The sequence below is a fragment of the Dromaius novaehollandiae genome, chromosome 1 (genome assembly GCF_036370855.1).
Source record: "Dromaius novaehollandiae isolate bDroNov1 chromosome 1, bDroNov1.hap1, whole genome shotgun sequence".
NCBI classification, from domain to species: domain Eukaryota; kingdom Metazoa; phylum Chordata; class Aves; order Casuariiformes; family Dromaiidae; genus Dromaius; species Dromaius novaehollandiae.
Window position 1 is genome coordinate 161,583,495 of NC_088098.1, and position 17,707 is coordinate 161,601,201.

The 17,707-nt window shown below is 36.8% G+C and overlaps 1 protein-coding gene across 6 annotated transcripts in view; it reads right to left on the reverse strand.

Moving 5' to 3' along the window:
• The window catches only part of UBAC2 (UBA domain containing 2), a 139,689-nt gene that overhangs the window by 18,672 nt on the left and 103,310 nt on the right, over positions 1 to 17,707 (reverse strand). For all 6 annotated transcript variants that reach the window (XM_064504491.1, XM_064504505.1, XM_064504506.1 and 3 more), the window contains 3 exons: positions 14,958 to 15,081; positions 12,989 to 13,036; positions 397 to 642 (listed from right to left, as the gene is read on the reverse strand). In XM_064504491.1, the coding sequence (XP_064360561.1) occupies positions 397 to 642; positions 12,989 to 13,036; positions 14,958 to 15,081 (418 nt within the window). The remainder of the gene's footprint in view (positions 1 to 396; positions 643 to 12,988; positions 13,037 to 14,957; positions 15,082 to 17,707) is intronic.

The window sequence follows — 17,707 nt, forward strand, 5'->3', positions numbered from 1 at the left end:
CCAATCTTCAACGTTTCTGAAAAGAATGCTAACTATACCAATACTCAAAACAATCAGGAGCATTATGACTTCCTAAGTTTCAACAATGGCTCTTCCTAAAGACTACTGAGAGACAGTCACCTTACCTTCCAATCTCAATTTTGCTGCAAGAATGCCAGAAGTACTGATATACTTACAAGTTTTTCTGACAATCCGCTCATATCTTGTGAAGCGATTTTATCCTACAAAGCTATATAAACACTAAACAGTTACTAGCAATACATCAGTCTATGAAACATCAATTGAGAAAAATATGGAAATAAGTATTTTTAAGAAACAAGAGCCACAAATTATATGGACCAAAGATTTATTTTCTCACATAACTTATTATAATCTTTCCAGAACATATATCAATACCTGCTGCTGCCTTTGCCGTCGCATCTGTGCAACCTGAGACATCATGATTTGACGATCCAGTAATTCCATCCTCTGCTGTCTCTGGATGTCCACTGTTGCTCCCATTCCCACTCGAATTTCATTTGTTGGTTCCGCAGATGAGAAGATTGGTTCAAGAGTCCAAGAAAATATCTTTGCTACCCAGCTGGGTACACAAAGAATTTGATGAACTTTTAATATACTACTATTGTAGCAAATCCCAGAAATCTAAAAAAGAAAATGAAATGTAAAAAAAATAAAGTAAAAAAATGAAATATACCAAATATACTTTTTATTTGGCTGGCAGATATCAGTTGTTCTTTCTGTTTTTTAAAGCACTTTTTTTTAGTGTATCTACCCAGAGTTCTTAGTCAAGAATCAAAGAAACAACAGGGGATTTCTTTACCTCTAACTTCCCCACAACTACCGACTTGCTTTTTAAAATCTGTGTACTGCATTGCCTCTGACACAGAAAGTTGCTTGGGGTTTTTTTGTTTGTTTCAGATTTAAACCCAAACCAAGTTACTGTATAGCAGGCCAAAATTCAAATGACATGAGAAGATTAAAGCTGCCCTTGTGAATGCTGAAGCATTATAAACATTTCTTAATAAAAAGCAATCTCCTTAAGCCCCGAGTCTCCCCTTCTAGTAGAAAGCAAAAGAAAAACACAAAACTTAAAGTTACATCTAAGAGTATACACAGACTTATTCCAAAAGGATTCCACCTACATTCTTGGGGCGGGGGGGGGAACAGTTTATCAAAATCACAGTATTTTTGAAAAGGAACTCAGTCCCTGTGAGGCCCTTCTCCTACCTATAAGAAAAAAAAAAAAAAAACCCCACATATTCCCTATGTCCACATTCATGCCTGCCTTGGGGCTTGATTTCATTCCAGATTCAAGAGGAGCAACAAAAACCTGCCCACAACTGAAGTACAATCATGATTCACCCATCATTTTTAATCCCAGCACAAAGCTCTAGCACATGAGCCTAAAATGACAGAGTAGGGAGAAGGCCAAAGTTCTTACACAAACTCTGTTATTCTGCTTTATGCCACATTTTCAGTGTTTTTAAGATCACAGATGCCACACTATTTGTGACTATCATCTGTTATGCCCTAAGCACTATGCCATGACAGCAGAGTGAAATGAACAGGAAGAGATCTGCACTAACAAAAAAATAATAAACGAGACATACCCAGTTAATGCAATTATGTTCAAATGGATACAGAAGCTACATATTTGAGCTATTTATTTATTTATTTGGGGATATTTATTCTATCTCACTGGCATTGGTATGAACATCAAGAACACATAGCTGTATATACAAAACTAGATGGTACAGGAATATCCAACATTCTTTGGGAGGGGGTATTTTTCAGATTATTTAAAAGGTTGTGAGATAATGAGGCTTCTGGCAAAAATATATCAGAGGTCTGCTTAGACAAACTGATTTTTGTTTTACTTTCATCCTTCGTGATTGCTCTCAGGATCGTATGTAACAGCAAACAGAGGCTACAATTCCAAAATGAGAACGAACAGGCTTAAAACAGCCTTCAACCGTTTTATCTTTTTGTGCTATGATGAAGGAGGTAAATGAGATGTGATAAGAGGAAGGCTGTCATCCCTGGCACCATAGTGAAGGCTGCCTTTAACACTAATTGTCTGTATTCAAAGAAAGGTCATGATTTGACTCCAGGGATGACAGGGCACTGAAAAAGCAGCTTGTCACCTCAAAAATTCTTTCCTCAATTCTAGTGAAACTGTCTGAGAGGACTGTAAGCCTGTTACCAAAATCTGCCCACATCAACTGGAGACTAAGGTAGAACTATAAAGAATAAGTAGGTGGAGCAATATTCCTATCACTTCTGTGATGCATGTGCCTTTGCTATGTAGGACTTTAGGTACCTGCCTTAGCAAGAAGGTACCTCAGAACCTAACTGCCTGGTCCCAAGACAGTGATTCAGCTTATTTAAATACAGGCTCCTCACTCAAGAAAACCTAGATTCTATGGCTGCTGAGAAAGTCACTTTTATGGGAGCAAGAAATACTGACCCTGGTTGCAAATATTACATGTACATGTAATCCAATGATTCTTTAGACACAAAATGCACAAGCAGCACCAACCTACAAATTACCACCCCTCCTCCTACCCCATACCATCAGGCTACAGAGGAAGGCTCCTGTTTGGTCCCAGGAACGGTGCATACCTGTCGGTGCAGCTGCTTAGCTGCAACAAGGCAGGCAAAGGCAGGGGAGAGAAAGAGTGCTCCCACCTAAAATATTTTGTTCAGTATCATATACCAGCATTTCCTCACCCCTTCCAAATGACCCTTACAGCTAATGATTTGTGTCACTCTTATCACTCCCGGTCTTTGTTCAAGTCTAATGTTTTCAAAGCACCCTAGAACTTGGCCAAGTTCAGAAAGTCACAAGAACAAAACAAAGCAAGTGGTGGTAGGAAAATCTCTATCTCGCTGAATGTATGACAAATCTTGACACATGTCTGAACACACTAACCACAAACAGAATCATTCTCATATCCACTTAAGATACAAAATACAGCAAAAGGTATCAGCAGCATGCCTTTAGTGTCAGTACTTCGGGACTTGTTTGTCTCAGAAGGGAAAGTGTACGAAAACACCACTAATAACTGCATCAGCAAAAGCATTCTCATATTTTTCTTGGTAGAGGCAGCTAGTCATTTGACACCATTTAGTCAGAAGAAAAGCCTTAACAGGACATAGTTCATGGACACCGCCAAAATGCAACATGGTCAAACCTTAGCTCTGAGGGTGAGACTCGTACACATGGCTCCTACCTCTTGCTTCCTAGCTTTGCTGAGCTCGTTTAAGTAGCATGCCTGGTCCATAACCAACGCAAAAAGATGCAGACAGCTGCTGTCTCTCCCCATGCTGCTCCTCAGCAGCAGACTAATACCGTGGCCCCTCCCTGCCCTGCCTTAGACAGAAACCTATTACATAATGTGTGGACTTCTGTACTCGCACAGGAGAAAGTCAAGAATGTGGACAACGTAAAGCCCATGAGAAAATCTGAAACAAAAAGCATCTGCTGAAGGAAGGCAAAACTGGTATGGTGCCTGTGGGAGAAAGGCACACCTACATACAGTTGCCAAGAAACTTACCGTAGACTAATAATGGCATAGAACAACCATGCAAGACTGCAATTTTTCAAAATTATAAATAGATGGAAGGACTGACTCAGCTGTGAAAAGCACTAACTAAATATACACTGTCTAAATTCATCTGGTTACCTCCATATTTGTTCAGATTTCAGTGTCACTTTGCCTCCTCTCTCTCCTTGATTTACTGCCGCAGTTATAAAGCTATTAGGTGGAAGCATTGGAAACTTTAAAACATCGTGCTCAGTTTTCACAAATTTTCAAGAAGTTTCCTCTAGTGAGGAAGAGACACTCATTTGCATATTTCCAATAAACCCAGAATGGAGACATTTGTAGTTAGAATAGGTCTTGTGATTCAGTCTGGTTTAGTGTCATACACCCATTTTAATGTCAAGTATTTCCAAAGAACTTCCTCTTTAGCCAGTTCACATGCAGAACTTGATACATCATCATTTTAAAAAGCAAGCCCTGGCAAAGTATAAAGTTACTTTTTACGCCATTTTTGTTAGAGACGTGTAGTGAATTTCCAGTTTTTAAGGTCCAAAATACCAAGATCATTTATTCAAAAAAGATCATTATACCCCAACTTTAACACTGTACCTCAAGTTAAAGGGCTACTCTCCCCAAAGCTATGAGCATCCAGGGTTTTTTAAGCTTTTAAAAAGTCACTGTGGAAAGACACTGCAGTTAAATTCACACTGTGAGAACTGAGAATTTTTGGCCATCAACATAAAATGTATCTAGGTCGTTTTATGATAGTTACACCATCACAACCTACAATCTCAGTGATCATATCTTTAGGGTCTGATCAAGCAAAATGCTGAGCAGAGGAAACAGAGTATGCTGTAAATTGTTTGGCACACCACAGAAAAAAGCACACTTACTTTTTTTTCAGTTTCTTAGCATCGTGTGTTACTACTAGTCCTTCACATGGAGTTCCCTAACCTCCTCTCACCCTGTAAGAAAGGCCAACTTCCCCTCCCCTCCCTCATGTCCATCCAAAGTTGTACACTTTTTAGAAAAAGGAAGTAGCTGTATATTCTCTTTCTCACTAGGTAAACCAAACATGGAAGCCCTCCAGTATGTTACACGACAAAGACACACATGTTCCATTGTTGAAATATTTCAAATCATTGTACCTGACTAACATTAAGAAAGAACATCAAACAAAGAAATAGTATGCAATAGGTGTAGGATATTATGTTGAAAAATATTTTGCTTAATGCTAAGTGAAAAAATAGCCTGACAGAACTAAATGTCAGCAAATGCTCAATTTTTTTGTTCTAAATAATTCAAATATATTCATCACACGTATTCCTCACTTCTTATTTTCAGATAGCAATAAATCAGAAGCAAGTAACAGTATTAAGCTGAAATGACATTTTTATACTTAGTTTGTCTAGTTTGTCTGTAGGATGTTCCTAGTTCTTTCTATATACTAGAATATACTATCTATAACTAGAATCAAAACGAGGTGCTAAAAGTTGTCTCAAGATTCTGTATTTATCTTGATTAGAGAAACGTATCATTTATCAAACCAAGGGAAAGCATGCCAAAACGACCCAACAAATAAGCTACGCATGTATTCACCTTGTATTTATAACCCGCAACGTAACTATAATGTAGCAAAATATTTTGTTTTGGTTTTCTTTGGAGAAATAGCTAACTTTTGTAAAAATTAGACTGAAAGAAAAATAAGATTCTAATAATAATAAACTAAGTCTCTTCTTCAACTCCTTCCCAGTTGACTGAGGTCATGAATATTCCAGATATATTGAAATATTTTTCTTCCAAGTCCATCAACGCTATCTTTATTTGTCAAGCATAATCATTATTGGATCTAAGTCATTTGCATATTTGCAGGCATGAGTGTACTGCTATTTCAGCATAGTACATCTATTCTTAACTCGTGACTTAATGACAGGTTGCCCCAGGTTTCTGCTAGAGCTCTATAGCTGATCATCATCACATTGTTGACAAAAGCTCTTTACATAAAGAAATGATGACTGGATTTATCTACCCTAATATTTAATTTAAATGCAATTTAAAAGTCCACCTATGAGCTAGTACTTTAAGGTTGTTTTTGTAGCGAAGAGAGAGAAACAGATACTGCTAAGATGTGATTCATCTCGCCCTGTGGCAGATGTCTCCAAAGTATGCACACAACTGAACTACTCTCACAGATTCCCTCCGTAATCCATGAAGAAGTAGCTGCTTCCTCTGGCCACAGTTCATCTCATCCTAAGCTATGGTAAAGTTGTTGTAGTCATGATGGTGTAAAAGCACAGGACAGGAAAGGTTCATAGTTAGAAGCAATACCTCTTACTAAACCAACTAGTATACCTGACATAGTAGACCAGATCTGGGGCACACAAACTATTTCTCAGATCTGATACAGAAACAGCAAACTTGAAAGTGAAATACAAATTGGAAACAAAAATTAGTTTTTCTACAGGAACTCAAAGTCACAGATATAATAGAGATAATATTTTCTGACACATGATAATCTTCTCCCCTACTTTCCCACTAATTTCTCTTTACTCCCGAAATGAGAAATACTTGTATCCCCTCCTCGACTAACAATTATGACCTCCCTTCCACACTAACATCCGCTGCATGCCAGAGATATTAACTCCTTTTCTTCTCAGCTGCTTTAACTGATGCAGGAGTAAGTGTTGTCAGCTAGGTGTTTGCATGTAGCTGCCTAGACATGAGCGAGGTGCCCAAGCTGCCATTCGAAATGAGAATCAATATAGTCGGTGGAACACAGAGACAGTTATCTCAGGGTAAGCAACCTACAGCCACTCAACTGAGTATTAATCATAGCTCACACACAGACACCTAACGTTAGTTCGGGGTGGTGGTGGGGCTCAGCACACCTGTTAGCTTAGATATGGATTTCTGTGCCTGTCCTGAAGTTAGGATAGATAAACAATGCTTCTTTTTCATTCCCTAATCTCCGTCATCCTACTGCTTTTCCATTTCTTATTTCTGACTATGCACTTCACAACCTATGTACTGAGCTCCCTGAACTGTCTTATCATACGGTCTGTGGTGCACAGTAAATCAGTTACACATAAAATGTTCTTGTTTAGGAAAATATTGAAGATCCTGCATGTGCTTAGGTAAGACAATAGTCTCACTGGTATCAGCAAGACTACTGAGATATATAGTATAAGCAGTGTCATACATTAGACTATAAAGTCTCAAGCAACATTGTCTTAAAATCATAAGGTTTTAAAAAAAGTTTCCTTAATGATTTCTAGCCCTTTGGGACATTCTTCAGTATTTTCAAGTAGTAGCTTGCATAAGGATTAAAAGCTTATTTTACAATTGTGAAATCTGGCATTCCCAAACAATCTCTTGACTCCTTAAGCTAAGACTTTAAGAAACACTGACAAGAAAAACAAACAACAAGAACAACCACCATCACCACCAAACAAACAAAGAGCTGGGCAGAATTCCTGCACCTTTACAAGCTTTCCTGAAAAAGAGCTGTGGTGAGCCATATAATCCAAAGAGGACCTTGTAGTATTGGTGCATTAATTTGAATATCAGGTCTTCAAATATTATCCTGATCAGCAATTTTCATCCATTATTTTATGTAGTAAAACCTTTTGCTGCAGCTTTTAGAACATACTCCATAGCAATGTGCAATATGACCTCGCTGTAGAATCGAGGCCACCACAACACTTCGTTACATCAGTGGGTATGTATAGATGGCCTTTGCTGAGAGGCAAAACATGACCCAAACAAGGGTGGCGGTGTGCTGCTTGAACTTTAGCTAGTCACCCCAGCTCATGCAGCCCGCAAATGAAGCACAGCTCTGTGCAGAGGAATTTAGTGCATCTCTAGAGCAGCACCTGCGCGTTGAGCAGAATTCCTTGATGGTGTGGTCAATGGCACCACGTAGGCAGCTCCAAGTAAAATTCTGGCCAACTGCATCTAAGAACATGCTCTCTGCCTTAGCTGAACAGCCAGTGGCTATTCCAAGTCCAACCAGATATGCCAATTTAAAACACGGTAGCTCAAATACCAATTGTGATTAATTACAAGACACAAACAGGCAACCTTTAAACTATGTCCTCTCATTCATTTAAAAATGTTTACATAGCTTAGAATTTAGTTTAAAATTTCTTATAAAGCTTATGTTTCTTGATACTTAAAATGATTAAAAAGTTTTGCAACTATGTATCATCCGCATTTCTACAAAATTAAAGAATTTTTTTTTTTGCTAACTGGAAGACTACAATATACTTACAAGATTATTCCCAGTTTAAGAGATACCGTTAAGGGCAATCCACTCCTTTTTCCCAAAATTTTTAAAGTAAAAAACGCCCCATGAAGTAGTCTGTTATCGGGCATTTGAATGAAAAACTCAGAATGAAAAAACAGCACTGGAAGTCTTTTCAGAGTGCTGTTAATGTTATCTGAAATGCACTAGATTTTATTTTATACAATAACAATACTCAGAATAGTACCATGTACCACTGAATCACTTAATATTATTTAAATTTAATACTTTCATAAGTTCTGCCTTCAGCATAGCTCTTCATAATTCAGAATAAGCTTAATAAGCTAAATTCAGAATAAGAATTCAGAATAAGAATAAGTTAAAAATGTTATTTCATTTATGGTAAACCATTAGCTTTTATTTACCCTGAATGCCAGTTCGACTATTGCTTGGCTATAGATCACCACCAAAAAGAACAGCTAACACATAGCTTGCTTTTTTTTTTTTTTTAATGATAATCCAAGCTTACTCATATTAGATTGATACTCTTCTATGTCACCAAAGTAGTACCACAAGATAATTTAACTCGATATGAATTATCTGAATCACCATTTATGATTATAAAATTACAAAGAATTCAAGGAAGATCATACTCTGACATACTGACATGCTTTGACATTGACTGAAAATCTACGTAAGACTAAATGTGAAACATCTGGAGCATGAAAAAGGACATGTGGTAGGATACAAATGTGGAGGTAACTGTACACTACATTATCAGACTCTGGCCAAAGATTCTGTTTAAGAAAATTGGCAAGCATTTTATGATAATTTTAGGTATGCAGAAGAGACTGTATTTTATGTGTGAATACTGCACTGTGGAGTAATAAAAATGCATCTGAAATCTCTTCAAAATTTTTTTTAAACAACAAACAAGTCAATACAGATTGCTCAAAATTACATAAGAAAATGTGCAAAAGGAGGAAGAAGAGCAATAAAATTTATGATCTCTGTGTCTGGCCAGTTATTAATTATATTATTTTACTATTAAGTCAAGAAGTTAAAAAAATGAATGTTCCGTTTAAATATTTTGCTCCCCAGACTGGTCACATCTTGCCCCAAAAGGGCCAATCTATCATGGACAGGAATGTCTCCAGACAAAGACACTTCAGCTGAATGAATAATGAACAGAAAGAAAGAATGAAGTTCTTAGAAAACAGAATGAAAACAATCCGAAGCACATTGAGTATTTAACAACTGGTATTTTTAAGTCCATGTAAAACCAAGCCAGCAAATTGAAAATCAAGAATAAGAATTAAAGCACTCAAAAATCAGAACTGAAATTAAAACTAAGCACTTGACATTACCTGAACTTTCTGTGTGAACCCTAAGCCTCTAAGTTTATGCTCTTACGTACTGACTCTCTACAGTTTTCCAGCACCTAAAGTATAAATGCCTAACTTTTCACACAACCTGAGAAAAGTAAATTACTATGTAGCACAGACACACTTTGGAAGGCTGTTCTATTTGGCTTAGGGAAATCTACAAAGTAAAGAGGGCTTTAGAAACTTCAGCATTTGTGAGGTTAAAGCAATTTATACTTCCTAAGGTTTGACCTGAACTCCACATAAATTGAAGACAGCCCACAGAAGCCTCAGGGTATTTCAAATTTTGAACTTTTTGCAATGCAAGTCACCTTACAAACAAATAGTACTAGATAAAAAGCACGAATCTTCAACAGTAACATGACAGAAATGGAAGAGGGCCTGAAAGACATTTTTCTCCTATGAAATACAGCCCTAACACCATAGATAACAGAAACCTTGGCATGTGATTTGTGTGATGATAATACTATGAAAATGTGTGGAGGAAACTGCATGTCCCTGTGGACGTATTTCACCTGCTGGTACCAACCTGAGTTTATTTCCTGGAGGGGGTATGTTGTAGCTATGACTGAGTGAGCCTTGACCTGCCCCCCTCAAATATCAAGCCTGCAAGAGTGGAACAGGCTGACATTTTTTTAAGGGAGGAAAAAGGGAGAGAACATGGGCTGATGTGTATGTGTCTAATGAAACATATAAGCAGACACAACTTTCTAAGGTGTTTTGAGTGTTTTAAAGAAAAAATAGTAAGGAAACTGTTTCTGGGATTCACTAAACTGAGCAATATGCATTACCGTAAACACTGTACTTCTGTAAAAATTTTTTTGTAAGAATTTTTGGCTTGAGGTCAAATGGAAATAGCCTACATCTGCCTTAACGTATGATAAATCTGCATCTTTAATCTAAAACTTCCTAATTTTATGACATTAAAAAAAACCCCATCATACAAAACAAATCTGGACTATATGTGCCGAGTATGGTATATTCCTGCCAAAACAAATCACAAGAAACTAAATTAGTCTCATAAACTATCAGAAGATTAACGTTACAGATTAATAATTACATAAGATTGGTAAATTTGTTTGTAGTATACTTCTATTATTCTTCCTCTCTTTGTAAATGAGCTTTAACATCATGTGTTAATACAGCATGCTTTACACAACACATCAGCAATTGAACTTACTAGGCCCATCCTGACATACCAAAACAATGATAATTGAGAGGTACACCAGTTTCATATAGGAGAGTAAAGAAGTTGCCTTTAAGAGTGTACTCCTATGTTGATTCGAAGTTAGTTGATCTAGGAAGATAAGTCATATAAGCAAAGCTGGACACCAGAACTTTATTCTCAAACCCACTGAAAACATGAACTCAAGGGGGTACTATTCCAAGTTGCTTTATACTCTGACTGGAATTTATACACAAATTTAAGAGCATTAATAAGGATGAACAGAAAAAAATATCTCTTCAGTGCCACATCTTGTACCTGAAAAGTCAGTTCTCATTTAGTCTAAGAGATTTCATTACTTGTTAAAATATCAACTGTGAGAATGTAAACAAACATAAACTAGGAACATCCTGAAGAGAATGAACTGACAATTCAGAAATTGTGCAGGTATGTTGTACAACTGTACACAGCACATGTTAATACTCCAGATAAGCAGAAGTGCAACAAAAGCTAAATTGCGGAAGAGCACAGTATACAGTCATATGCATGTCTAAGTGCTATTTTCAGCTAAAAAAAATAGACAGTGATGCGTCTAGCAGGCAGTGAACTAGGACTAAATACCACACCTAGCTGACTTGGTATTCATGTATTTACTAAGTCTGTGCAAATACATGCAAATTTGATTCAACACAGATACAGTATGCTACGTAATGTCAAGAGTAGTATCAGTTACAAAAATAGACTGGTTGACGAAATGATCTAACACGCATTTCACAACCAATGTATTTCTGTAATTGTACACATACAGACGTAACAAAATTCTACAAAATGTAACAAAAATATCCACACTTCCAGTGCTGAAAAGGTGTAGTTATAGTGTTTATATTTCTCTTCAGATCCTTTAATACTCTATAAAACTTTATTCCCTTATCTGCTTTCTCAAAAGACTCCTTATTATCATTTCTAACAGAGAAGAAAAGAATGCTTACTATTCACAGAGGTCTGACAGATATGCCGTGTGAAAAATGGCAGAAATCATATCATGAACTTTTTTCCCCAATTGTAACACTTATCACAAGAGTGGAAGACTGCAGATCTCTGCTTGCTGCAGAAAAATTTGAGATTGAAAAAATATCAGTTTCTGATGATGACTTAATTCATGCTGTCAGTTAGGGGTTGACTGAAGCAATATGAAAACTTTAAAAGATCTTCTTTTTAAGCCTTACTGTGACACAGAGAAAGCTCAGCTTATTTCTGTGGACTTGTATCTATTTAAAACATACTGTAAACCTGCAATTAAAAAGATGATTTATGAAAAAGAATCCTAACAAAGTTACATTATACATCTGAAGAAAACTGTACATTAAAAAGAGAATTAAAATAAGAACTGGCATTCTTTCAAAATCTGCATAACCAAGCACATTGGTCTTGTCACCAAGAAATAGGGGGTTAAAACGCCTTTCCTTTTCTTTCTAATGAACACCTGTTCAAAAGGAAGGGCTATTAAAAGAGCCAGAAGAGTAACAGGAAGGGTAGAGTGTTTGGAGGAAGTCGCAGATCCTTCGTCAGGCTCAGAGGCTTGGACAAATCTCCAGGATAGAGAAAATCCAGTCTATTACTTACATTGCTTTCATCTATATTTACGGTAAGACCAGATTGCTGAACAGACTTCACTATTTGCTGCTTTGTCATTTCTGATGGCTACTCTGCTAGCTCACACAATACTTTGGAACAGTCAATGGACCTGATAAGATAACTGAACTACTGAATTATAGCAGCAATATAGAGAGGGTCCATAGTCATTTCACTCTGAGTTTATCTAAGTTAGAATTAATAGGTTCTAATAGCAAGGACACCATTAAAGTTCTTCATAAGACTGCACAAATTAATAATGCGCTGCTTTGGAAGAGGTAGCACTTTCACTGTTTGAAAAGTAGAGAAAATTCTGGCACAGGAACTCACAGCTAGAGCTCCTAATTTCTAAACATATAAAAAATTAAAAGCATCTCATCAGTATCTAATAATCTAGAAGATTAAGTACAATCTGTTTCAGTACTCCAAATGCCTTAGCGCTAAGAACGTAGTTGAAAAGGAAAAAGAGAGGCCACATCAATTTTATCTGAAGGAGGTGAAGAAAGTGATTTCACGCTTTTATTGTTGTTAGCACAGTGTGAAACGGTTGAGCTACAAACGTTTTATGAGAACAGCTAAACATGAAATCCTCACAGAGTAGCTAAAAACTGCTTTCTGAAATAAAAGCTTGAGGCTTGCTGGAAACAGATAAAAATAAAACAATAGGTAAATAAAGTATACAAGCACACTCTATTGAAATTGATATTTCTACCATTTTCTCGTTATTCTCACTTATAGTTGAGTATCTAAAGCTATGTTCATAGCAGTAAAATAATTTTTAGGGGGTCTGACAGCATTGACAACCTGCAAACATTAGCCAACTCTTTTGCTGTCTGTCACTTTATCACCAGCCAGCACTTCACACTTTCAAGAATTAAAGACAAAAATTTTCTAGGTACTGTTACAATGAAAAACATCACTCACTAGTTCCAGTTCTTTTTTGAGTCCAAATATACTGCGCTCTATATATAACAAAGTGTTTTAAGCATCACATGGTTTTTAAAGCAGTAAGACTTACCAATCCACTTAAGGCTAAAATCCAGATGTAGGAACCAGAGGTTAAGAGCTAGAAGATAAGAGTAACGATTTAAATTTTAATTTAACATAGTGGCTACTGTCTGATTTACTATGTTGCAATGTTATACAGGGTTTGTATTTATCATGACAATCGGAAAAGTCAGACATTTGTTTCTTCGAAAAATCAGTTTAACATTAACAAAGACATATTCCAGAAGTAGCAGAGGTGGAAAAAACACAGGGATCCAACAATTGTTCTTTTCCTACAGAACAATACATTTTATTTTCATATAGCATGCTAAGTATAACAGGATGTCAGTTATAGGCTGCACTGAAAAACAAGTCTGAAAGATAGACTGAAGCAAAGGAAATGACTCAGCAGCAACAGGAGAAGAGTTCCAAGCAGAGGAAGGCAGTGCAAGTGAAGCTCTTGCAGAGGCAGCCATGGAGAGACCAAAAATGAATGTCAAAACTAAAGATATGAAGTTCTCAGCCAGTGGAATTTTTGTAGACATGAAATCACAGAAATAGGTTGAGCAAATTTTCAAAAAGTCTACATAACCAACAGAGGGGCCCATCAGTTTTAGGAAAGTATATGGGATTAATCAACTGGAGAAGGTTATTATCAACTGGAAAAACAGGCTGAATATTAGACTGATAACTGGTTACAAAAGTAGTTCTGTAAGATGCAGACTGAGTCATGAGAATATCTTCTCTAGACTGCCTATGGAAAGAGTGGCTTGAGATGAGGGCAGAGTTTACAAATGAGGAAAAGGCAGATGCGTTTCCCTCAACCTCTGTGACGGCAGCAACTGTTCTGTATAAATCATGGAAAGATCCAGTGAAGACAGTGATTAGTAACAGTAGTGATCTCTATCTGAAGTGTCAGAGGTAAGAAAGCAAAAGGCAAGGGATACAACGGAACAGAGCTCAGACAAGATTGCTATTCTAACAGAGGACACTGGAATAACAGTGGTTGTGATGGGTTTGGGCGAGAGGAAACACAATTTCTGAAGAATCAAAAAAAGATGGTGCCAGAGCAGAAATCAAAGGAATCCAAATGCTAAATAAGCAAAATGGATGAATGAAATGTTTGAGTGGAGCATGAGTCAATATTCTGAAACTGACCATTCATTCTAAAATACACTCTACTACACTTCATATACTTATGGTGCTTTCCGTTAGTTTTAGAGCTATTTTTGAGTCCCTGGAACATATAAAAATGAGTACAATTTCTCATAAGTTTGCAAGTCTTCTGTTTCATAATTCACCTTGTGACATGGTTGTCCACTCATTTCTAGGCTGCTGGGGGTTTTTTGTTTTTTTAAACAACTACTGTGTTTCTGCATCAAGCACCTATATTTTTCCGTTTATTTTTAACATAACACTACTTCATATTGCTGTGTTCTACATAACACTATTTTAAATTATCTGTAACATGGTAATGCTTTGTATAAAAACAATATTATTTTACACAGAAGTGCAATCCAGCCAAATCTCTGATAATTTTATTTACTGACAGCCTTACCGCAGAAAAGTACTGTACTCTATTAGCTTCATTTGAGCTCTAACAGACAAGGGGAAAATAGACAAAACCAATAAAACAAGAGCAAATTAGAAAGGTGAAGGAGATGCATGCCCCAGCACCAGGTCCCCACTGTTTTCATCTGGTTCATTTCATTGAACCAAAATAAAAGACATTATAGAATTTGTATATTATATTTTCCCATGCAAGACAATCAAGGCAGAAGACAATGGAACAACAGATATTTTGCCCACCACTTTGGCATGTAGAAATGCATAGTAGAATTACACATCTTTCAATATTTTAGTTGATAGGACAGACACCAACTAAACATATGTACCACTCATACAGGTGGAAGCACGAAAATTCATATAAGAACATACAGTGATACTAACTGCTATGTAAACAATTCAATAAAAGATTAACAAGCAAGTACATACCATACCTGTAAACCCAGTATATAGACCAGTGTCTTGTTTGTGATAGAAAAGTGGCCTAATACTTGTGTCACCTGCACTCTTGGAATGGAGCAGTAAAACGGTACAAACAAAGCAAACACAGGACCCAAGCTGCAAAAAGAAAGATACAGATGGTTAATAAAAATATCAGCAATAATAATGTAAAACAATATAAAGTAATTAATTCTATGTACATAACAAAGAGTAATATAACCTTGCAAACAAAGGTCTTCCCTGGGAACTGAAAATTAGATAATTTATGTTCAGTATAGTAGATTCCACAGCAAAATAATCAAATATGATTATTTGGCAATTATCCTCCTTGCAAAGAAGAAACAGGTGACAAAAAGTATCTTATTTCTCAATGTGCAGGTGGAGGCAGCACAGAAGGCAACATTTTCATTCTTATAGCAGATTGTTTCTATAAAACACAGCATTCAAAAAAGAACAGCAATAGTCATCTGTGACTGAACAGAATCTCTTCGACCCAGAGAGACAAATGAAGAGGATTATACATGCTGCAAAAGACAATGGAAACCTCTGAGCACCTTATAAAGTTATGCTCTTGTTATTCACCCAAGCTTAAGGTATTGCAAGGTTGATGACAAACTGTATTATCACAGCTCATCAGAAGACTGGAACACTGACAGTTCGACTTAATGTCTCTTTGCCAGTGACTTCCACAGCCCTACAAATAACTAACATTGTTTAGGATTCTCACCTTAATCACAGCGCAAGATGCTTACTAAGTTTCCAAATGCTCTTCAGGGTCAGTTTCACAAAAATTTAAGAATCAAGCACCTTTTACAATGACCAGATCATCCAGACTGAAATTATAAGCATGAACTAGGGCATTTCATGCATATCCCCAAATACAAAGCCTGTGTTCTTTATGATAAAATATTTCAGTTTCCAGGAAACTACCACTGTAGAATCAGTGCCAAAGGCATGGATATGGGAGATTCTAGGAAAAAAATATTTCCTAAAATGGAGATGAAGATTAACAAAAAAAGGGTCACTTCCGATAAAGGAAAATGCGTTCAGATTCTAATTCGGGGTCCAGCACATCTATAAGCAAGACATACTATCAGCTGCTTCAGGCTCCAGAGAGAGCTCCTTTCCCCAACTCAGCAAAAGCTTAGCCCTTTGCTGTACTTCAACACCTCTCATCAGCCCAAAATACTGTTTTCATAGCTTTGCCAATGAACCATTTTGCGCAACTAAGTCACTGATGGAAAAAAAAAAAGCGTTGGTTGAATCCTCTCCCTGCAATTCAAGCAGTTCACATAACCTGGCCAATACTGCTGGAGCAGATGAGGGAGTCCAGACACAAGGTGCTCCGCTGGCAGAGCTGTGACGGTGGTAACTTACAAGCAACAAGCTACGGCTAACAGCCGGGGGGAGTTACCTGCAAAGTGTACATCTACCCCCAGTTAATCCTGGCTGGTGGTTCTGCGCTGCCTTGTGTCTGACAGAAGCTGGATAGCGTAAAGGATAATTTTTACACTGCTGACCAACTTACCACGTTTCAAGGCCTACAGTTTTTACAAGCCTTTACACGCAAGGGATCTTGTTGCGCTCAATGGGAATCATACAAATGGCATAAACCAGCACCTATGTAACTCAGAGTGTTCCCTCAAAAGCACATCTCCCTCGAGGAGCTTCTACTGATGGCAGTAATACTCTGAAATGATGGGCTGAATATTTAAACTTTCATTTCCTGAATAACTGCCAAATACGATACCCACAACTGCGAAAAAAATGATGATTAAATACGCAGTTCAAATATTATTTTTACTCATTTAATGGGCAGTGGCTTAAGACTATTTCATTACCATTGGTTTGTTATATTTGAAGTTCAGCTTGCTGAAAACCTTTGCCTCTGAGGACTTAAATGAAGTTTAATTAAAGGAGATTGAAACATTTTTAGTATCATCTGTTTAGCAAACGGTAAGATGCATGTGAATGCACAGAGAATGCTAACTCTAGAATTACTGAAAATATATTTTCAATTTTGCATATAATCTCCCTTACATAAACAGATTACATCTGTATATAAACACATGCAACTAATCCTTTGCATAAATTCAAGTTATTTGAGTTGCAGAAGTTCATAGGCAGAGCTACAAAAGTAGTGCATACAAAAATAATTCTTTATCGTAATTGCTTCTGTTGCAGCCAAACGATATTCAATGAAGCAGACGAGTTTTATAAGTGAGGAGAGAGGAAAAACAAAGAAAAAGATCTTTTCCTCTCTTAGAAAAGTCACTGTATATGTTTTCTGTTTATGGAAGTTAATTCCTTCTACTCCTACCAAATGGCTTCAGGGAGGACCAAAAGCATAGCATGCTTTTCAGGTTTTATTCCTCCTGTGATAAATAGTGACTCAAACACAGAGATTTTACATGCAAGAGTGCACTCACTCATAAGACGGGAATTTACAAAAAGGAATTTCCCATGACTATAACTGTGTTTTAAAAAGAGATTATAAAAGGTTGAAAGATTCCTTAAATGTTAATATTCACCACTCACGCCAACAATAAAACATAGAAAACACCATCCCAGACCAGCGTGGTGAGTCATGTGACTCAAAGTCTTGTATTTGACACTGCTCACAACCTGACAAACTAGAGGAGCTAAAGGAAACATAAAAATAGACTTTTTTTCCTAAAAAGGTAAGTAAGTAGACACCCAGACAGACTTACGCCTGCAAAGACATAAGTTTATGTTTCTTAAA